A 24,163-nucleotide genomic window follows, 5' to 3' on the forward strand; every position below is an offset into this window, starting at 1 on the left:
AGTCCTTTTTTTATAGTCGCGCGAGCGCACTCTCTCCCGTACGCAGCCATTTTCTGATCTTGGTATGTATTTATTTACTTAAGGTATCATTTTTTATATATATGAAAGTAGCCTTTTTAAATGAAAGAAATCAGTCAAGAATCAAAAAGTATATGAGGGTTTGAAGAAAATTCAAATTAACATGTTTTAATGGGGCAGTCGTGCTTCCTCACATCCTAAGAGCTTAGGATCTTTTAATATTCACGGATTCCCTCATATGCAATAGGTACTGGAATGCAATATTGTACATGCCGATAAGGAGGGCCAGCTGAAGTACAGTACTTTTTATAATTTGGCAATGTAAGCAGTAAATCTCTTTTTGAAGTATGAAGTCTTTTACTTAACTCTTATATGCTGTGTAATTAATTCATGATTGTTCCAGGCTCTTCGAGTGTCAATGGAAGAGCAACGTCAACGCCAGCAAGAAGAGGAACGACGTGTAGCTCAGGAGTCAACAACTACAGGTGCAGCCACTACAGAAGCTGCTCCCCAGCCTCCTGCATCTACACCAACGCCTCGACCAGCTCCTCCAGCCTCAGGTATTGATTATTTGTTGGACTGTATGCAACATATTTGTTAGGTCATCATGAAGAGTGTTGATGGTTATGTCTCTGTAACTAAATTGAAAAAAAATTCTGTAAAAAAATTGTCAACAAATTAGTGGTGTACTGTATTTTTAGTTAATTAGTGATTTTTAAGCTTAATCATTCTAGTACCTACTACTTTGTTATTTTTACTGTTTTTAACACTTTTGAAGTCATTGAGAAATTCCGGGCTCAAGATTCTGTAGAAAACAAAGAACTAAAATTTTGTTATCTGGCTACACTCTCTAAAGATCTCTCTTGACAATTGACTAAAAGGGTTGAATCTTCATTCGATAGTGCTGACTGTTCAATAGAAATGGTGGTTAACTGTACAAATTGTTCTCTTGATATGCACAATTTATAGTGAACGAGGTAAGCTCAATACTGGGCTATGAAATTGGTATCAGTATACAGTATAAACCTAGATCCATATACATTTCCCCCTAAAAATTTACTTGTTCCAACACGGAGTACAGTACTTACCTCGAACTACTCTCTTAGGAGTATCTGGGATCTCCTCCCTAACCGACCAAGAATTTTGCGTAGTTCCCCCTATCTCTGTTACCTTTGTCGGAGCGCTCCGGGGCGGATGGATACTCGCCCTGAGGCGACCCGGGGTCAGCGCGCGAGAGTGCGCTGCTAGGTTTGAGTCGGCAGGAAGCGTCTGGTCGCGGCGTAGATCTCATCTCGCCGCTCTCTCTCTCACATCCCGTCCGACCCGCCTTTGTGTGCCACGTGTTCCATTGTGTTCCCCATCCTTTGTGCACCACGTGTTCCCTTTGTGTTCCCTATCCTTTCCTTGTGTTACTTGTGTTGCTGGCTTCCGGTTTTCCAGTATGGAATCTCAGCGTCGCTGTCCCGGGCCCAAAGCTGGTAAGTCTTGCGGGGCCTGGCTGTCCAGGCCTGATGTCGACCTGCACACTGTGCTCCTCGTGTAGAGGTAATAAGTGCTCCCTTGCATCCACGTGTCATGAGTGTGAGTCCTGGCTGGAGCTGTAGTGGACCTTATTTGCTACGAAAAAGAAGAAGGCGCCCAAACGGCCTCCCAAGAAGGCGAACATCAGCTTGCCCTTAACGACGCCCTCGGCGCCTTCGGAGAGAGGTTCTCCTTCACCTTCCCCTACCCAGAGTAGGGGACGAGGTAATTCCGTTGTGGGGAAACGGCCCATTGCTGTTCCCCATGAGTCTGATATCGGGGATGCTGACTGTGTGGGGCCTACGCAGACGAGTGGAGGGTCTGCTAGTGTGGCGGAAGTGTGTGCTGTGGACGAGGTTCTGGTGCCCGCAGGACCCGTCTCCAGGGAAGACCCGGTGTGGGGGAGGCCTGAAAAAGTTCCTATTCCCCCCCCCCCCATCGTGGCAGTGTTTTACAGGTAAAGCGGGTTCCGGGGGTGGCCGCGACAAAGAAAGGAGGACCACGTGCTCTTCGGACCCTGACTCCATTGCGTGGACGGTGCCAAGGACACCCTTCAGGTCCCCCATGCGGCTAGAAGAGGAGTTTGAGGGCTGGTTTGCCTCTCGAGGTGCACTTTGCACGCCCCCGGCGCCCTCAGCGACGCTTCTGTCGGACTTCATACAGCCTGTCACCCCGGTAGCTAGACCATTGGCCCCAAGAATGGTAGTGGAAGACACGGAGGACTCTGACCGCTCCTCCCCCTCTTCATCTTCTTCGGACAGTTCCTCGTCCTATAGCTCGTCCTCGTCGGAGGATTCCAGCGGCCGAGAGGCGAGAAGGAAAAGGAAAAGATCCAGGAGGAGGAAGGCTAAGACCTCGAGGAGAAGGAGCAAGAAGAAGAATTCCTCCAGGAGGAAGTACGTCAGAGTAGCTTTTCCCCCTTGCCGCTCCAGTGCCTGCCTCGGTGGCCGCTGGAGCCGCTTTCGCCCCCTTGCCCAGTGTCTCTTCGGCTCTGTTCGCCCGTCGTGTGCAGCCGTTGGCACACTTTCCCTTGTCCTTGCCCGGCAAGTCACCCGCTCCATCCGGCCTGCAGGGGCAGCCGCGGATGAGACACAGCAGCATGGCTCCCACGCCCTTTGTCGCACCGGCTCCGTCCAAGTTACGGAAACAGTCGCTGGCACAACTGAAAAGTAGTTCTCAACGTATCTCCCCGGGAGGGAGTAGACCCACGATGTCTACCCCCACCCCGGCGGGTCCATCCGTGATGGAGACAGCCGCTCCATCGACCCGGCAGGAAGGAAGGGATACGTCCGCTCCCACGGATCCCTCTGTGTTCGAAGATGCTTCCGACACAGAGGTTCAGGTGGTAGAAGAATTGTTGGACACCGGCGAGTGTTCCCCGGATGAAATGTCCTCATACAGGAAGGTCCTAGCCTTAATATGACACCATCACAGGCTGGACGAGCTGCAACCTTCATCAGAGCAAGCTTGGCTTTCGGGTTTGGGCAGGATGGTGGAGAATCCTGTGCAGCAGAAGCCATCCTTGACCTTACCCCCAGCGCGCGACGTAGCCCTGGGCATGGAACACGGCGACCGGTTTGTTGCGGGGCCTAAGAACTCCCTAAGAGCCCAAGGGTCCTTCAAGCTCCTGCCTGGACTAAGGACCCAGAAGAAATTCTATGTGCCGGACGGTCGTCATTCAGGGCCCCGCACTTTAGAAGAAGCCGTCGCAACTTTGAACTAGGGCAATTCGGATGAAAGGAGCCTTACTGCCCCAGTGGTCTTCTCACAAGTGGAGGACACCTCCCAAGATATTGTCAACGTGACCTCCTGGTTGGACTGGTGGGCATGCACCCTAGCAGGGTTCCAACTAGCACACGACCTTTCAGTACCAGAGAACCAAGCCCTACTGCAAGAACTTATCTGTTCGGGGGGGAAAGCGATGAAATTCCTCACGTTCCAGTCACTGACCCAGACGGCAAACTGAGTCCTGAGGAGGAGGGACACAGGCTCCCCCGTAGACTTCCCGAACGGGAAGCAAAGTTCTTAAGGAATGCACCGGTGTGGTGCGTGACCGTGTTCCTCCTTCAGGCGGTAGCGGAGACATTGGAAAGAGTGGGAAAACTGAAGGACTCGTCAGAGCCCAGGCAGTCGGCGGCAAGACGTCCTTCCCACAGAAGAACATCGGTGGATGGGGCCTACCTACCTACGCCACCGGCTAGACAGAAGGCCTCCTCCCCTTCCTGGCACCAATCCCCACGGCCCTCCTGCAGGGGCAGTGCTCCAGGCCAGGCCTCCTTTAGGCAAAAGTATTCTGGCTCAAGGAGAGGCCGCTGAAACCGTCTCCCCAGGAGATAGGCCCCCTACACCTTCCCACGCCTCAGGTGGGGGGATGCCTCAAACAATATTGGCAAGCATGGCGAGACAACGGGGCGGACCCCTGGTCCGTGACAGTCCTCAAGGAGGGATACACATTCCCTTCCTGTCGGAACCGCCCCCCTCTGATCCCCGAACATCAGGCAGAATGGCTGGCACCCAAAGATCCAGAGAAGACAGCAGCCTTGCAGGAGGAGGTGTCAGCTATGTTGAGCAAGGGAGCTCTACAACCCATCCAGGAATCATCCCCAGGATTCTACAGCAGGCTCTTCCTGGTGGAGAAAGCTACGGGAGGTTGGAGGCCAGTCATCAACCTCTCGGCCCTGAACAAGTTTGTCAAGAAGACGTCCCTTGAGAGAAGGGATTTCATGATGTCTCTAGATCTCAAGGATGCCTATTTTTAAATCCCCGTACATCCCTCCACCAGGAAGTTCCTCAGAGTGAAGTGGGGACCCCAATCCGTGCAGTTCAAGACCCTCTGCTACAGCCTGTCAACGGCGCCTCAGGTGTTCACGAGAGTGTTCACCTTGGTATCAGTCTGGGCACACAAATAGGGCATCAGGCTGATCAGATACCTCGACGACTGGTTGCTACTTTCAGCCTCAGAGGCAGCCTTAAAGGAACAGGGGCCAAAACTTTTGCAGTTCTGCAGGGATCTAGGGATCACCATCAACCTGGAGAAGTCCCAGTTAGTTCCCACCACCAAGATGACGTACCTAGGGATGGTCCTGGACTCCCAGTTAGCGAGGGCATTCCCCTCCCAGGAGAGGCTGAACAACCTGGACCAAGTCATTCGCCCATTTCTGACAGACACACCAATGAGAGCCAAAGATTGGCAGAGACTCGTTGGACATCTGGTCTCATTGGAGAAGTTGGTCCCTTAGGGAAGGCTCAAGCTGAGTCCAGTCCAGTGGAATCTGATGGACCTCTGGTCACCGGGGGACTCTCCGCAAAACATAGTCAGGATAACTCCGGCCTCCAGGAACATGCTCCTCTGGTGGTCCGACAGGGACAACACACTAAAAGGGATACAGTTCGCGTCCGCTCCTCCCGAGATATTGTTCTTCACGGACGCATCAAAGGAGGGGTGGGGAGCCCATCTACTCAAGAAGACGGCAGAGGGAAAGCGGTCCCTAGAGGAGAAGACCCCCCACATTAATCTGCTCGAGCTCATGGCAGTTCAAAATGCCCTCGCGACGTTCGCCCATCTACTTCAAGGAAACTCAGTATCCCTCATGTGCGACAACGCCACTCTAAAGAAGCAGGGAGGCCTGAGATCAAGGGAACTGTGCGACCTCACAGCTCAAATCCTGGAATGGGCCGGAAAGAACCACATTCCACATCCTACCCCGAGTATCTTGCAGGAGTTCGAGTAGTACTTAAACATACCCTTACTGACGACTCAGACCTAGCAGCGCACTCTCGCGCGCTGACCCCGAGTCGCCTCAGGGTGAGTATCCATCCGCCCTGGAGCGCCCCGACAAAGGTAACGGAGATAGGGGGAACTACGCAAAAATCTTGGTTGGTTAGGCAGGAGATCCCAGATACTCCTAAAAAACTTGAATGAGTGCTGCCTACTTTCATTTGCATTTGTTACAAAGTTATTGAGAGTAATTATTTTTTTTTCTTTCTCACCATTTTCAACTGTCTTACTCAAAGAAAATCTCGAGGTGGAAATTAGATTATTTATTAAGTTTAGGTAGTAAACTATATTGCAAATTATTAGTTTTTTTATGATAATGTAATAGCATTTTATTTCATTAATAGTTACAGTATTTAAAGTAATGGTATATATAAAAAAAACATACTTATATGAACTAAAGCAATTCTACAATTATTCATATACTGTAGTACTTGTGGGTTTGCAGTAATTAAAACACTTTTGCAAACCTCTCAAGCCTATATAACTACCGCATATCTCAATGTATACATCAACCTTTTAGCCCCCAAAATCATCCCCAAATTAAGGGTTGTCTTATATAATAGTAACTAAAAGCAAACCATTAAATCTTTTGGCATATTGGTACTAGAAACTAGGCCTAACCCGAGTCTAATGCCAACGACTGGAAAAAGTATCAAATTGATGAAAGGATGACTTGGAACAGCGCCAACGGATGTTTACTTTAATGGATGAAAAAGAAAATATCAACAAAAGAGACGGAGGGTTAAAAATTGAGGAGGATTTCTATACAATAATATACTTTAGTGAAATAAGAAATAAATTTGATAATAGAAATAATGAAATGCCTGAGCCGGTACCAAAAGTAACAGTGGGAGAAGTAAAGGCATTAACCCTGGATAGGCACGCTACTCGGACACCCCTTTAATGGTATACTCGGTCGCGCGCGACCCCGACTCCGAAAAAAATTCAGGAAAAATTTAGTTATGCATCAATCTGTATTGTTTGACTTGCTAAAAATACTTCAAAGAATGCTAAAAACTACTGAAAATTTAAATGATACCCATCTACGAAATAACTATTTATTGGAAATATATTAAAAATTTAAGTATACAAAAAAAAAGACGACGTAAATATTCACAAAAAATAGAAATATACATATACATATAAATACCTTTAGGGACACCTTCTTAGATGGCAAAGCAACAGCGTGTAATTGCTGGAAATGAGTTGGATCCATAGAAGTCAAGATCTGAAATGAGAAAAAAAGGGTAACTTTTTTTTGGCCAAAAATATTTGTCCAAATTTCATGAATTTTTTGGGGTACCCAAATGAAATAGGAAGAGGCTAATTTTTTTTTAGAATAAACTCATATTATCCTAGAACAGAAATACATAATAAAATGTGCACTAAGATGTGATTTACTGTTATATCAGGGGCGAAATCTAAAGGTCATTTTTTGACGGCCTAGTTTCACAATGTAAATTTCTTATGAAAATCATTGTATCTCCTATAAAATATGATATTTATGCATTAAAATATACCAAAATATCACGAATTCTATACAGAACAAGAATATATAGAGATATGCCAACTTACCTTTCGGGTATGTCAGCAAAATGGCCGCAGACCGCAACAACTCTTACAGCCCAATCTACCACTTGAAATGAAGAATGGGGTTGCAAACTCCATATTATCATCAACTTCTCTTTTTAACTCCATTAGAAGTGTGTTGATGACATCCATGCCGAGGGAATACTGCCTGCTGGCCATTATTGAAGATAAATTCAAAATAAATAGAAAAAAATCAAATTTGCAAAAAATGGAAAACAGTCAGAAATTAGCATTTGAGGGAAAATGGACCTCATGGCAATATATGGCATCTAAGCCAAAACCAATGTCATGCAAGGGGTAGACACACCATCCGCCCACACTTTCCAACTATAAAGAACCAAACATGTATCAACACTGTTCGACAATTTATAATTATGTAATAACTTTGCTGTTTGATCACTTACCCCTATAAGGGTATGTCAGGGTCGAGGTCGACCCCTGGGGGGGTAAAAAAACGGGGAAGGAGGGAAGTTAGACGAAAATCAGTCCTAAAGCAAACAATGGCATGTAGACTAGTCACCCCTTGCAGGTCGATCACTTCCATATTCGAGACAGCTGATGATTTATGGGGAAAAACAGGTTTTGAAAATGCTGTAGGGGTCGCGTACGACCCATCATACCTTTCCAGGGTTAAAAGGCATGAAAAGAGGCAAACAGCAGATGGGCTAACAAGTGATTTGATAATGAATGGAAGAGATATCATAGTAAAACTAGCTTATTTTTAAACAAAATTTCTGCAAGAATGCTCTATACCTACAGCTTGGAAAAACTATCATTATACCAATTTACAAAAAAACACACAAAAAACCTGAAAAATTACTGCCTAATTAGTTTACTCTCTGTAATGTATAAGATATGTACAAAGATCATATTAGGCCAAATAGAAACTGCTAATAGAAAAATCAAGAGAGTATGACAAACCACTAGGTATGGCGTTTATAGACTATGAGAAAGCTTTTGATTCAGTCAAAACTTCAGTAGTATTGGAAACCCTTCAAAGGAATGGAATAGATGAATCTTGAAAACTTGAAGATCTCTATTCGGGAAGTACAGCACTCTTAAAACTACATATAGTGAGAAAGTTCTTATTGAAAAAGGAGCAAGACAGGGAGACCCCCATCTCCTAAATTATTCACAGCGTGCCTAGAAGTTTTTAAAGATTTCCATTGGCAAAATGTAAGAATTAACATTAATAAGGAATACCTGATTACAGTTCTGTTTAGTGAATCATAGGAGGAATTGCGAAAGATGATAGAAGATTTGAATAGAAAAGCAGAAATGTAGGACTGAAAGTGAATGAGTAAAACTAAAATAATGTTCAATGGAAATGCAGAGAGGATAAATACAGTATTGGTTATGAACGAACCTCTAGAGATAGTTAATGAATATACATACTTTGGTCAGGCAGTAAGTATTTCCCCAGGAGATGAAACCAAAATTAAAAAGAAGGATAAGGATGGGATGGATAGTTTTTGGTTAACAAAATCATATGTAATGTAAAGTGCCACTTTCTCTAAAATAGAAAAGTATGTAATCAGATGTTCCTGCTAGTATTAACCTATGCAACAGAAATTTGGAGCCTTACTAAAGCCGCAAAATATGAGCTAGTTACAACTCAAAGAGCTATGGAATGAATAATGATAGGAATAACACTAGAGTAAAAGAAATGGATGGGCAGGACATAAAATGAGAGGGACAAATGATAAATGGACATTAATAATAACATAATGGGTCCCTATAGATTGCAAAAGAAGAGTAGAAGATGGATTGACGTGCTAAGAAAATTTGCCCGTGTAACTGGCAAAAAAACACCTTGAACAGATGCGAGTGGAAGGACATGTCGTAGTCCTTTGTTCTGCACTGGATTAGTCACAGTTGATGATGATGATGTTATATTTGAACATACATACATAAACTTCTGTAAAGTTATGAATCTTGGTGCTTAGACCACAAAAATTAAGCCTATAGAGCATGAATTTTCAGTATGTTAGCCTACTTTCTTGAAAGGGTAAATTCACTACCTAAATACGGTAGTTTCTATTGGTTATAGGTATTGGTGCTATATACCATAATACAGTATTGTACACACTAAATGAGTTTTGTGTTAATAAAATATCCTGAAGTGATCCTAGGCTATGATTGTTGGTGTGTAACCTGCCTGAGCTTTGGTTAACCTTGCAATCAAATCAGCAAAGCTCCCACCCCATTTGTGCTATCATTAAGAATAAACATGCACAACTTCATATCGATGTTGATGAGTCTCCAAACTGCTACTGAGAGTGGGGTGCTTTGCTCCCTAAAACATCTTGTTAAAAATTGAAGCAATTCTTCTCAGTGATGAGCTTACACTATACACTATAATTTGGCAGTAAACCAGATTTGAGTGTTTTTTATCTTGAACTTTCCATGATTGAGAACTTTAGGGTTGCTTTTAGATGAAAATAAATTTCTTAACTCTTTGATTTTTCTCTATCTTGAATTTAATCTTTTATTATATAGATATGACTACTTGTTTTTTAACCTGAAATTTATAAACGCACTCAATCCTGGGAAACGCGAAGGGTTAAGCAGTCAAAATTAACATTTATTCTTCCTCATATTTTATCGCTGCTTTTTTTTTCAACTTATGAAGTTGGTTTCTGTTTTTTTCCTTAATTTTTTTGTCTTATGTTTTGTATTCATAGCTAGTGTATTATACAAGAAATGTTGTGCTTTGCTAGAACACAGAATAATACATGAAATTACATTGTATCTCTCCCTCACATTTGTTTAATAATGTGATGCATAGTATTAGTTTATTACAGTATGTGTCCTTTTGATGCCTTGAAGCTCAAAATGGTCTCGGTTATGTATACAGTACGGTCCCGAATTATGAGTGTTTGAATTTTACGATTCCCCATTTATGCGGTCACTGTTTTTCAAAAATAAATTTTCTGTATCTGCGAAGCTGTTCAAAGTCTGCGAGTCAAGCACTACAAAATATATAAAATCTATTGTCTTTTTAAGTATATTGGAAGCCTTAAATACGGTGTTTGATAAATGTTACAAAACGATATTAACCTTACATCTTATCAACATAATTTCATAATAAATATCCTAATTAGGGACAAAATTCCACATCAACAATGAAATAAACTTTAACTATGCGAGTCCAGCTGACAGAATGTAAACAGAATTGTGTTTACGTTCTCGGCAATCTTTATCTTTCTCTAACCTTTGATAATTTTAATGGTAGTGTTAATGATGGTATATCAAAGCATTATTTTTGTTTAGTACAGTATACATAAAAGCTTTATTTTTCCCTTCGGGTGTTCAAGGTTTTCACACACAGGCTGGGTTCGTCTATCGCCAGTGAATAGCCTAAACTTCGGTAACGATTCAGCAATATTTTGTCATATTTTAAACAGTATAGAATTGCTTTACAAAGATTTGTTTTATATAGTACACAGTATAATTATAAAAACCTTTCTTTCTCTCTCAGAGAGAGAGAGAGAGAAATTGATTGATTTGATGCCAGAAAATCTCAAATTTCTCTCTTTCTCTCTCTCTCTCTCTCTCTCTCTCTCTCTCTCTCTCTCTCTCTCTCTCTCTCTCTCTCTTTCTCTCTCTCTCTCTCTCTCTCTCTCTCTCTCTCTCTCTCTCTCTCTCTCTCTCTCTCTCTCTCCTCTCTCTCTCTCTCCTCTCTCTCTCTCTCTCTCTCTCTCTCTATGTAAGAAATAAAATCTTAGTTCACATATGGCAACCTGAGTTTAAGAATGAAATTAACATGACTATTGTTAGCTTTGGCGATCAATTCCCCGCTTCAGGTGGTACAAGAAACAAAAACGCGGCTCTCTCTCTCTCTCTCTCTCTCCTCTCTCTCTCTCTCTCTCTCTCTCTCTCTCTCTCTCTCAAACATATAAATTCTTCGTTGCTTCGCAAAGTTTCAGTTATATTAAAAATCAGTCATGATTTATTTTTCCTTACTTTCTCCAATCTCACACTATCTCTGTTACATCAAAGGTTTTAGCAGTAACTTAATTGTTCAGTGACTCTAAAAACCGGCCTAGTACTTTCTTCTTTTACTTTTTTTTTCAGATGGTTTCATAATTGAAGTGGGTACAAGTTAACTTATAACTAAAGTTAGGAAAAGTATTTTGGATATGGGAATTAGGAATGGACAATCATCTTTTGTAACAGTTTAGAATTATTGTAATTATCATTCTGTCATTAGCGGAAGTTTGTTATTGTTGATTAAACGTAAAAAAAAGAAAAAATTTCCTGCTTTCCTTTGTATGTAGGAATTTATATGGATACGATAAGTAAAATATTTGTGATAACATAATATTTACTGAAAGCTTTTAATATCATTAGTTATCACTTTGATCATTCGTGTTTAATGCGTTAGTTTGTTATTATAATGGAAGATGGAGCAGTAAACAAATGGAAGGTTTCCGTTTCAGGCGGCGTCTTTAAAAAAAACATTATATAAATGGCATTCATTTAATTTTTTTTCAAAGTTCTAAGAAAAATTAAGTAGAACAACATTGGTAATAACAAAATCATCATATAATTAATACTTGGTAAGATAACTGTCGAAACAAAAACTAACCAACATACAGATGTGTAAATGCGTTCGTTTCTTCGTTATGATCAGAGGGAAACGGAAACAAAACATTGGTTGTCGTTTTTTATTGTGCTTTTTGGTATGTTTAGGAAACACGTATAATATCGCCTTTATTTTGATAATTTTGGATTTTCAATGATACAACAAAAGCTATTCTATACAGTGATGGTTTATACAATAGATATGACAAACTTATTAAAATTTGTCTGTATTTTAGGTCTTGTTATAATGGGAAATATACTGTATTTACACTCATCCTGGTTGTAATTTTAACTTTTTTCAAGCTATTAGAACTTTAAAGTATATTAAATGTTTGATTTATTTACAAGAACAATTTAATATTATAAAAGAATACAGTATAGTACATAGAAAGTATTGGAAATGGGCAGTAAACACTTTTGAATAGGCAAGTTGCTGGTTGCCATGGCCCTAGTGGATTATTTCTGTCAGTCGTTTGTTTCGAAATTTGCGATTTTCCATTTATGCGGGGTCGTTGATCGACCAAATTCTTGCATATTTTTGGGCCCTATTGTACCTTAATATTGCATTACTGTGTTGATATATAGTATTTATCTTTAAAAGTTGTGCACATTCTGCTAGCTTTTTCCAGTAATCCATAATCTAACAATCTCATGATTTATGATTTCATATAACCCTCTACTTCTCATTTTATTGTGACTTATTTTGAAAAGCTTTTACCATAATTTAGATCCAGAACCTCTCATGCATGTGATAACACTTAGGCCTACATTGTTTGAAATGGTTGATAATGGTTATTCATCATCCATCTATGTAATCAACTTTGTTCAGGCATTTTACTGTTTGGGGGGGGGGGGGACGACCAATACTATTTTTTTGATACCATGGGTAATAGGGATCTTCATTTCTTTTGAAGGCAACTTTTAATGGCTTATGGCCAGTATAGGTTAATAGTGTTAAAAAGGCCCGCACCTTTTGTCGGGTAATTTTGAATTAATACTATTTTTTTTTTTCAGAATTACTTGAAACTGTTGGACATCTTGTATTTTCTCTAATTGATATTTTTCTATTTAGCAGGGGGTGGACAGTCTGAAGATGAGATGTTGGAGCAAGCCCTTGCAATGTCTATGGCAGATGGATCTGGTACCCAACCCAGCAGTGCCACAACTGGGAGCGCTAGCTCTGGAACCACAACCACAAGTTCTGCTGCCCCTGTCCCAGACTTTTCAGCTATGACTGAAGAGGAGCAGATTGCGTATGCTATGCAGATATCTATGCAAGATTGTAGTAAGTTTGTATTTTTTTACAACCCTTTTAATTATATATTGCCTTTTCAGTGATTAATCATTTACCAGCTGTCAAACTGCAGTTTTTTTTTTTTATTCCAGATGAAGGTTTTCGGTACCTTTAGATGCTCTTTGGTCATAATTCCCACCCACTCCTTGGTACACTGTACTTTCTGGAGCATAAAATCTAATCTGCTGTAAAGGCTTTTAGGGGAAATCTCAATTTCACCATACTTTTCATCAATCAAGATTTGAAAGAATCCCAGTATGACTAAAATGTTCTTTCTAATGAGCCGACACACCCTTAGGACTGACTACGTTTTATAGACCGAGAGGATAATTTCTTTCTCTGATCAAGGGTCTAGGCTGCACACAAGTGCTTGCATATCACTTATGCGTTTTGTCTAGTAACTCCTAGTTCGCTGTGCGGCTATACCTCGGGGGATTTTGCAGTACTAAGCTTGAAGGACCATGGGTGTGTTTTACGTGATTTTAATCAGTAGTTAACTCTCATGAATCTCCTGTGGAGGAATAGTCCAAAATTTATTTACTGGTTTTCTTCTTTAAATGGAGTATAACAATAACAAATTGTTAGTTTCAACTTTTCCTTCTATTTACAAGATTTTAACACAGACGACAGGAAAAATAAACACAAGAACCCTGTTTAAATCCATATAATTTAGGTGGGACTAGTTAGATTGATTTTAAGGGCAGAGCAAGGGCTTGTAGGTTGAACTCTGGCCCCAGTCTCAGTCTTCTTGGAGCCATCCATTAAAACTTTTCATGGCCACCAGCCAAAGACTTCTGATAGCGTAAATGCAGGTCGTCTCCCTCCACGGGTCATGTGGGAGGGACATTGAAGGGGTCAGAATCCATCCTCTAAGAGGTCAGCAGGGTGAAGCTGTGAGGCCCACCTTAAAAGTTTGTAATTGGCCAAGAAGATCCAAGGGGTGGTTGGTCCGGGAAAATAGTGTACTGGGTAGTTTCTGCCAAGAGTGGAAGTGAAGAGAGAGAGAGGGTGTGGAAATGCAGGTGTTAAATTTGTTTAGAAATGAAGAAAACATTAATGCAGGTGCCTAAACTCTATATAAGCCTGGGAGGGCCTTAACACTCAGGGAAGTATGTTAATTACCCTGCGGGTCCAAGAGTCGCAACTGTTTCAACAATAGGCATAGGTGCTGGTCAACAAGTGGGGCCATTGGTCAATGTCTTAAGATATGAATAGTGTGGAGTGCAGTTGGTAAGCGTTTAACAATAGGATTTATTCTACAATTGGGTATTTTAGAGGGCAATGGTAGCGGAGTGATCTCGCGGGAATACACCTGGGCAATGTGTGGAAATGCAGGTGTTGAAGTGGGGATAACCGAAATTCTATTTAAGTAACAAAAGATTCCATGTTTGTATGAAAATTAACAATGTAGGCGTGGAGACGAAATCTTGAGTTTGACAGGAAGCAACAGATTAATGGTAGTTGTAAAAGTTGACATACGGTAGGTATAAGAATGCTGCATCCTAGTTGCTACCAAGAAGGCATCCCCTTTCCTGTAATGATTTCCTACTTACCATCAAGAAATTGTTTTATAATAGTTGGCAACAGCATTGGGTAGTCTAGATGGCAATAAAATGTGAGAAATAACAAATGTCTTATCTCTTTGGAGGTATAACATGATGCCCAGAAAGTGGGAGATGTCTCTTTGTCGTCCCCGCATTAGTCACGCTCGGTTTACACACGAGTTTCTTCTAAATGGCCAACTCCAACCATATTGCGACGACTATTTGGTACCCTGGACAGTGAGACATTTGTTGATCGAATGCCCCACTTGTAGTGCTGGAAGAAATAGACATCTGTTTGAGGCTCAAGGTGAGGATAGCAGTCTTATCCTTACCAAGATTCTCGGACATGATGTGTCGTATCATACTAGTGGTATTTTTAGATTTATTTCAGAAGCAAGACTTCTGAAAGCTATCTAACTGTTATAAGGATGTGTTTACTTTTATTGGTGTAAAATTAATTACCATTTGTTTATTTATTTATAACAAATATTGCCGTCAGTGACCTTAGATGTCAGGATGCCAGATAATTCATAATCAATCAATTAATCAATTTTATTTAAGTTTTAAAAGGGTTTGTTTGGATGTTAATAGTTTACTTTCTCTTTTTTAGTCATGTAGTTATTTTTTTTTTTGCGTTAAGTAGCTTCACTTTGCGTTATTATACTGTATGTGCATAATCTTTTTCAAATATGATATTTTCCTATTGACTGGAAATGGAGTGGATATATGAGTTCAGGAGATGAGTTAGAGTATGCCTATCTTGCTGTTTAGCAACATGCCAGTGGGAAGTCTCTTTTCTGCAAGAATGATGTGTATAGACCAGAGGTCCCCAAAATGGTAGATGGGACCCTGGAGGGTGTAAGTAGTTGCTTGGTGGTTAAAGTGGGTTGATTGACCATTTGGACTAAAATCTGACATTCGCATGATAGAAATACATTACTGATACAATAAAATATATTAACCATGCAAAGATAATTCAAACAGACAAAATTTGTGATAACCATGGTGACTGATCTAAGCTCGCAAATCTCCAACTCCAATACCGATACTCTAGACGCTGGTTATCAAACTAATCCTTCTCAGTAATGATTTCAACCAATTCAAAAAAATTGTATGATAGTTGATTTGTATTGCATCTTTTGATACCCCTGATATTTCTGGTATAAATGTTTTCATCACCACTTACTATTATTTTTGTTATTTTTTATACTATTATTATTATTCATAGCCAAGCTACAACCCTAGTTGGTAAAGCAAGATGCTATGAGCCCAGGGGCTCTAACATGGAAAAATAGCCCAGTAAGGAAAGGAAATAAGGAAATAAATAATGGTGAGAAAGAAATAACAGTAAATTATTTCAAAGACAGTAACATCAAAACAGATATGTCATATATAAACTATAAAAAGCCTCATGTCAGCCTGTTCAACAAAAAAAAAAAACATTTGCTGCAAGTTTGAACTTTGGAAGTTCTACTGATTCAACTACCCGATTAGGAAGATCATTCCACAACTTGGTCACAGCTGGAATAAAACTTCTAGAATACTGTGTAGTATTGAACCTTATGATGGAGAAGGCCTTACTATTAAAATTAACTGCATGCCTAGTGTTACGAACAGGATGGAACTGTCCTGGAAAATCTGAATGTAAATGGTAGTCAGAATTCTGAAAATTCTTATTCAACATGCATAATAAACTAATTGAATGAAGGTGCCAAAGATTAATACTGTATTGGGATTAGGAATAAGAAATTTAATAGACCGTAAGTTTGTCCAACAAATTAAGATGAGAATCAGCAGCAGAAGACCAGACGGGAGAACAATACTTGAAACAAGGTAGTATGAAAGAATTAAAACACTTCATCCGAATAAATTGATCACTGAAAGTATTAAAAGACTTTCTTAATATGCCAATTTTTTGTGCAATTGAAGAAGCCACAGACCTAATGTGTTTTTAAAAGTACAGTATATCTGCTGTCGAGAATCACACCTAAAATTTTAAGTCATACAAAGTTAAAGAAACATTATCAATACTGAGATCCGGTATGTTGAGGAGCCACTATCCTTGACCTACTTACAGTCATGAGTTTTGTTAGGATTCAACTTCATACCCCCTAATTTGCATCATGCACTAATTTTATTCAGATATCTCTCTCTATTAAGGGATTCAGCAACCCCAGATCTACATTCAGGAGATGGAATTGATGCAGAGAGAGTAGCATCATCTGCATATGCAACATGCTTGTTTTCAAGGCCAAACCACATGATATGTGTTTATAGTATGAAAAGTAATGGGTCAAGAACACTACCCTGTGGAACACCAGATATCACATTCCTATACTCACTATGATGCCCAGCAACAACAATTATTTGAGATCTATTACTTAAAAATTAAATAATAATGCTAAGAAATGACCCACCCACTCCTAACTGTTTGAGTTTGAAAACAAGCCCCTCATGATTAAAATGGTCAAAGGCAGCACTAAAATCAAGGCCAATGTTCCATTTGAGATTGTAAGAGAGCATCACATGCTCCAAGGCTTTAATGCAAACCAAACTAGGATGTAGATGATCACCTTCAACAAACCTATTAAGACGTTTTGCCAGAAGTCGTTCAAAAACTGTAGATGATCATGGAGTTATGGAAATTGGGCGGTAATCAGTTGGACTTGAGCTACCACAAACATATTTACATAACATTACCAATTCTTATTCATTAGGTTTTGCCTCCACACCACATTCTACAAAATAATCTTATAAGTATTCTGGGAGTCTCTTCATTTTCAGCCAGTACCATCTCGTCAGTTATTCCATTGTGTCCAGGGACTTTTCATCTCGAGTGCTTTAATGATAGCTTCAACTTCAAACACACTGAATTCTTTCATGGACACATCAGTGTCTTCCTCAGTTTCAAGTATATCAATCAAATTATTCCCTTCATATCTCCTATTTATGACCTCACTAAAGTGTTTCATCCAACGTTGCCTGTCTTCATCTTCTATTGTTATAACAGACCCCTCTCTCTTTTTTATGGGTATATTCTTCCTCTTGTTTGCCCCAGTAGAGATTTCATTAATTATTCTGTGAGCAATTCTTATACCATAGCCATGCCCCAAATTCATACCTTTGTCAGCCTCATCTGCTTTCCTGTTTAAATATTCTCTCCTGCCTTTCCTGGCTTTTCTTTTGACTTCACTATCAATACTGGAGGACTTCGCATGCTCTACCTTGTAATTTTCATTACTTCCTCAAAACTTTCAACATTCAATTTCTGTCTCTGTCTCCTTTTTATAATATCCCAAGTATCATTTGATATCCATGGTTTTCTCCTCGTAACTGCATGTCCCCAAAACTTCACTACCAACTGACTGATGTACAGTATGTTCTTAATATCACACCATTCTTCATAAACTGTCTGCTCTTTGTCTTTTAAAGCTTCTAAGACTGCAAATCAATTCCTACATTCAATTGCAAAGGTTTTTTTTTCTGTTCTCATCTTCTAGAAGCGTAGTTGTATCAAACCTAGGTATTCTATCTACATCTCTGTTGGATGCTTTCAGTTTTAATTTCAGTGTGGCAATGAGGAGCTGGTGATCACTACCAATATCTGGATCTCCATAGCTTCTTAAATTTCTCGGAGTCCTCCTTCTCTCTTTGTAAATGGCTTGTGATCTATTTGATTTTTGTAATTGTTACATGGTGAAGTCCATGTATATTTGTGGATGTCCTTGTGGTGAAAGAGTACCTCCAATAACAAGATTGTTTGTTGAACAATAACTTATAAAGTGTGTCCAATTTTCATTTGCAACTTTGCCAAGACCCTCAACACATCACATTCTCTATACCTTGCTTTATTCCTTCCAACTTTAGCATTTAAGTCACCTATCACATATCTCTGGGATCTCACCAATTGCACTCTGCAGTTATTCACATTATTCATCGGCCTCTCTCCAGGGGAATAATTTGTTGGTGCATAGAAAACTATAATGTTATATTGCACTGCTTTGATTTAAACTTTGAAAGTAACAATCTACTGTTTACAGCTCTCCATTCCATTAATGCCTTTTCTGCTCTTGGTGACATCATTCGTACCTCTTATTTTCCAACTCCATTTGGTCTAAGATTTCCCAATCAATCCCCTTATAACGTGTTTCACTTACGGCCAAGATATCCTAACTATATTTCATAAATTTATTCATTACTTGCTGTAACTTCCCAATCTGATTCAGGGTTCTAACTTTCCAATTACCAATTTTCAATTTGTCTTTAGTATTTAAAAACCTGGAGATTCTTGTCACCCCTCTACGGCCAGGACTTGGGCCATTCTGCCATTTTTGCTTTCCATAGACTGACTAAATCCAAAGAGGATTCACTGGCTAAATTCATCAAAGGATTACCAGTTCCTTCTGATATGCAGCACCTATCTAAGTAAGGCAAGTGCCCCTGCTGGTCCATACTAATTCTAGTAAGATCATCTGCCAGGCATCAGGAGTAAAAGCCGAAAAGACATCTTGTTGATCGTCTAAAACCCAATCCGTCACCCTGCTGCCAGTGTCTTCATTGAGATTTAGAAGGGCATTTCCTCCACACCCAAAGTTCTAGTTATTCCACCAAGTTGATCATCCGCTTATATAACCGTTGGCAAACATGGATTCCTAAGATATACTGGCTAGCATGGTAACATTTGAAGCTTATTCATTTGAAACTTACATATAGTACTGTATTTCATTACACCCATGCAACTTTGTGCATTGGATGTTAGTCTCGTTAATACAGTACTTGGGCAGAAAAAATGCTCATATGATGGAACATTTATAAGCCAATTCTAATTAGTATGCTCATATCCCGATTTGCTTATTTTCAAAGTTACCCATAAAGCTAGGTCTGTCTGTTACCAAGGCACTTCCCCCCATTTTGGGGTTAGCCAACATAGAAAAAAGGTACTACTGTGCTATATGTATATATACAAATTGGAGTCTTTTATCATAAACCCACTTCTTGACCCTTCAATTTTTATGGTCTCCGAAGAGAGAAGTGAAGGTGTATTCCCAGGTGAATGGGCAGATTTCCAACCCCTTTATCCAATCACTAGCTAATTATTCTGCTACAATGAAAAAACAAGCTTGCCACCAAGGAAAATTTTGGTTTTTAAAGTAATTTAAGAAAATAGAAATTCGTTATCTTTATATGCATCAGAATTTTTTTCCAATAAGAGTTAGCAGTGAGATTTGTGTCCACACTCTCTCTGCTACCACTTCCTGTTTTATAATATGAACATCCCACTGCACTTGAACTAAGAATCCTGGCATTTAATTGTTGCATCTTTTCTAAAGATATTTTTCTCAGTAACCATATTTTTACACTACAGTCAAACCTCTAGCTACGAAATTTTAGCTTTAAGAAGATGCCAAGAATTTTACGACTCGTATCACGAAAAATGTTTCGGACAACGAAAGGCGGTACTGAGCCCAGCCATATCCGAGACAGATTCTAAAATTCGCGTGCCGCCAGCCCGTAAACTCGCTACCATCCTCCTGCGTTCCCATTGGTTATCTCCCTACTCGGATGCTAGTTACCACCATGAGATCCTGCTCTCCTATTGGTCGACATCTACTCTACTGTATGTATTCCATCGTGCATCTACGCATTGGTGTTCTTATGTCTTTTCGTTCCGGCAGCAGTATCGTACGCATTAACTTTTGTGATTTCGCTTTCGTAATAATGTTACTGTACGTATTGTTATCGTGTGTGATACTTATGGTACATCATTAGCCATGGGTCCCAAGAAAGTCGCTGATGTTAAGGGAAAGAGGGTGATGATGCTTTCCATGGAGATTAAGATGGAAATAATCAAGAAATACAAGGCCTACATGCGGTTAAGTGTGCTTGCGAAGGAATACAGTATGGCCAAAATCCATCTACGATAGGAACGATCCTGAAGCAGAAGGAAGCTATCAAAGCAGCAACACCTTCTAAGGGTGTAACAGTTTTCTCCAGAAAGAGGAGCCACCTCCACGATGAGATGGAGAGATTGCTGCCTGTCTGGATAAAGGAAATGGCTGGAGACCTTATCACCGAAGCGATAATCTGCCAGAAAGCCAGCGCCATTTTCGGTTATCTCGTGTATGCTCAGGCCGAAGCCGACGCAGGAGAAGGAACATCGAAGCAGGAACCCCCAAAAGGTCAAGGCTTCTTGTGGGTGGTTTGAAAAATTTAAGAGACGCTCAGGCATTCATTCGGTGGTGCGTCATGGGGAGGCTGCTAGCTCGGACACGAAAGCGGCTGAAGCCGTTGTCAAGACGTTCAACGAGTTGACTGTCCAGGAAGGCTACAGTCCCCAGCAAGTCTTCAATTGCGACGAGACTGGGCTTTTTTGGAATAAAATGCCTCGTCGAACGTACATCACGGCAGAAGAAAAGAGGCTACCAGAGCATAAACCTATGAAGGACAGGCTTACTCTTGCACTCTGTGCAAATGCCCCAAATGCCAGTGAGGATTGCAAGGTGAAACCCCTGCTGGTGTATCACTCCGATACTCCTTGAGCCTTCATGACCCACAAAGTCATTAAGGAAAATCTAAACGTGTAGGGGAGGGCTAATGGAAAAGCCTGGGTAACAAGACAATTGTTTATCGAGTGGATAAATATTTGTTTTGGCCCGACTGTGAAAAGGGATTTTGACGAAGGAAAAATCTATTTCTGGGCGAGGAACCTGTGTCGCCCAGTGAAATGCTCCTCTAGCACCATTTCTAAGGCATAATTATTGCTGAATAGACCAGAGAAAAAGAGATGCATGGAATGCCAGGAATGAACCTAGCTCGCTCACTCTTTGAGTGTCGGTATAGAAAACTGGGGCGTGATTGAACCACGACCATAGGTCCCTCACCAATTAGACCTTTCCTTTATCAACATCCCCCGGAACAACGGGTTGCCGTCCTACACCCCTCTGTTGCCTCCTACTACGACTATTCCACTCCACTCCTACATCTCCCCATCCCCTAACTTCATTCCTCCCACCACCCGAAGCTTGGACCAGCCAGGGTGAGGGAAAAAGGAAAAGGGTGGGTTCACTGGGCGACACAGGTTCCTCGCCCAGAGATAGATTTTTCTTTCGTCAAAATCCCTTTTCTGGGCTCGACCTGTGTCGCTCCGTGAAATCATAACAGAGAAATGGTTCAAGCCTGGGAAGAGTTAAACATAAGGGACTGAAACCAAAAATATATAATGCAAAAAGAGAGTTTGATAAAAATATCTACAAACATCAAACACAAGGTATACAAAACAGACAGATATACTGGGTAAACTCTCAAAATGAAAACGCCATTACAACAAATAAAATTACAAATGCAAATCATAGTGTAAACTGAGGTTAGGATGTAAAACAAAATTACAACAAAGGACGGTAGGGGAGTAGGCAAGGCAGGATAAACCCGCTCGTTATAAGGAGATAAGATCAAAAAGAAAAAAGGGGGAAAGAAAATGGGACCTTGTTACAATGGTTCTTCTATATCCGGAGGAATTATACTCCCAGCCGCCACTGTCGCAAATTTAAGGACCTCCAAGGATTTTAAATAGTGACATTCAAAGATTGTAGGAGATTTCCAACCGGTGTATCGTTTCAAATCTTCAAAATTCATGTGATGGAAATAACTAACTGAGGTTGCCACAGCCCGGACATCATGGGCATGAGGAACCGAGAGAGGATTGGCTTGTTTAATAAAATAAAGCATTTGCTGCCAAGTCCCTTTCAGGGAAAGAGTTCCGCCACGTTCCCGAATAAACTAAGGACCTGAAGATCTAGTAGAAGTTCTACGCAAGTAATCTTTGAGAGTGTAAACAGGACACGGAAGGATCCTGAGTAAGTGGAACAATTTTCCACGGGGTCCATCTAGACTGGGGATCCTCATTTTTAGCTAAGAACCGTCTATCCGGCGAGAGTAAGACCTCCCCAGACAGAAGAAAATCAATGTGGCCTGGATCTCTTGATAAAGCTGATAGCTCAGATATTCTAGCCCCAGAAGTCAAACTCAACAAAAATAACGTTTTCCGAAGGAGCGTTATGTACGAGCAAGAATCATTATCAGTGTCAGAAGCCAATTTAAGGACATCATTGAGAAACCAAGAAACCGCAGTAGGCCGAGTTGCTGGCTTCAGTCTAGCACAAGCTTTGGGAATGGATATAAAGTACGAATCTGAAAGATCAATATTGAACCCGGATTGAAAAATTCTCTTCAAGGTGGACTTAATCGTGGTAATGGTCCTTGCAGCTAAACCTCCTTCAAACAAAGTTCGAAAAAAGGTAACTGCTTGATTGGGAGTCATCGTCCTAACATCCAAATCCCTCAGAAACTTTGCCAACTTCTTAACAGCAGAATCATACTGCCGAAGGGTAGAATCTCTCTTATCCGATTCCCGGAACAAAGTGTTAAGAGGATCGATAGTAGCATCCTTCTGAGCAGCAAATTTCATGAAGTCCATAAAGTTAGGGCACTCAGAATTCCTGAAGAAGCTGACACACTGCGAGTTTGTACTGTTTGAGTCAGCAATGGGTTGGGGAGCCGTCGAGGCTGGAGACCCAGCTCCGCTAGGAGAGGAAACCAATTGCTCTTCGGCTAGTTGGGAGCCACAAGGGCCACTTGACCGTGGAAAGACCGAAGCCTGTCTAAAACTCGCATCAACATGTTGAGCGAAGGAAACGGGTAGATCCTCTGCCAGGTGTTCCAGTCGAGAGATATGGTGTCCATAGCATAAGCCTGAGGGTCCAGGTTTGGGGCTATGTAACATTTGAGTTTGTGGTTGGCATTCGTGGCGAAGAGGTCGACCTGGAACCTGCTGGGAAATCCAACGGAACGACTGATGGTCTAGGGACCATTCCGATTCTAAGGGAGTCATCCGAGATAGGGCATCGGCTACGACGTTTCTGACGCCCTCTAGGTGAACCGCTGACAGATGCCAATGGTTCTTTGCCGCCAAGGAAAAGATGGCAATCAACACATGATTGATGTGGCAGGATTTGAGCCTCTCTGGGGGGGCAGATCTTTTCCCTGAAGACATGGTCAATGCGGTTCTCAGTGAGGCAGCTCGAGTCAATCAGACTTCTCGGGTGAGGTGGGGTCTTGTCCCTAAGAGGAAGTTTGACTTGGCTAACCTGCAGTTGAGGAAAAGGGCTTGACGGTTTCTCCCATTTCAGGCTTCCCAACCTTAACCTGTGGTTCAGGCAGTGCCTGTCTCTCAGGTGAGACATGCGTCCCCCGCTAAACCTCAGCCCCAGCAGCAGTTCGTGCTGGTGAGACAAAGTATTTGGAAGAGAAGCGCCTCCCTATAAAAGGCCTGCTGGTGCTGGATAATGCCCCTGCTCACCCTCCTTCCCTCCATGAAGATATTGCACCACAATATTCCTTCATCAAGATTCTTTATCTTCCACCGAACACCACCTCTCTCCTCCAGCCCATGGACCAGCAAGTGATTTCAAACTTTAAGAAACTCTACACGAAATATCTCTTCAAGAGAAGTTTCGATTTTGGAAGGAGCATTTTGATATTGTCATATGACTGAAAATGATCGATAAAGCTTGGCTTGAGGTTTCGAGGTGCACCTTGAACTCTGCTTGGAAGAAGCTGTGGCCTGATGCCGTCTCCGTACCTGATTTCGAGGGCTTCCACGCAGACCAAACTGAAGACGATTCTGAAAATGTTGACGATCCTGAGCCTGATACTCAATCTGAAGTTGCCGAGGTCGAGGTCGTTACACTCAGGAAGTCCATGGGTTTGGAAATTGATGAGGCCGACATTGATGAGCTTATCCAGGAGCACCAAGAGAAACTTACGACGGATGAC

The 24,163-nt window shown here is 41.2% G+C and overlaps 1 protein-coding gene across 2 annotated transcripts in view; it reads left to right on the plus strand.

The window, feature by feature from the left end:
• LOC137620739 (26S proteasome non-ATPase regulatory subunit 4-like) overlaps positions 1 to 24,163 on the plus strand; it is a 109,227-nt gene that overhangs the window by 71,468 nt on the left and 13,596 nt on the right. Inside the window, exons 7-8 of one of the 2 annotated variants that reach the window (XM_068351116.1) lie at positions 422 to 578; positions 12,567 to 12,779. In XM_068351116.1, the coding sequence (XP_068207217.1) occupies positions 422 to 578; positions 12,567 to 12,779 (370 nt within the window). The remainder of the gene's footprint in view (positions 1 to 421; positions 579 to 12,566; positions 12,780 to 24,163) is intronic. The other variant, XM_068351117.1, reaches the window with a different exon arrangement.

The sequence above is a fragment of the Palaemon carinicauda genome, chromosome 27, assembly GCF_036898095.1.
Source record: "Palaemon carinicauda isolate YSFRI2023 chromosome 27, ASM3689809v2, whole genome shotgun sequence".
NCBI classification, from domain to species: domain Eukaryota; kingdom Metazoa; phylum Arthropoda; class Malacostraca; order Decapoda; family Palaemonidae; genus Palaemon; species Palaemon carinicauda.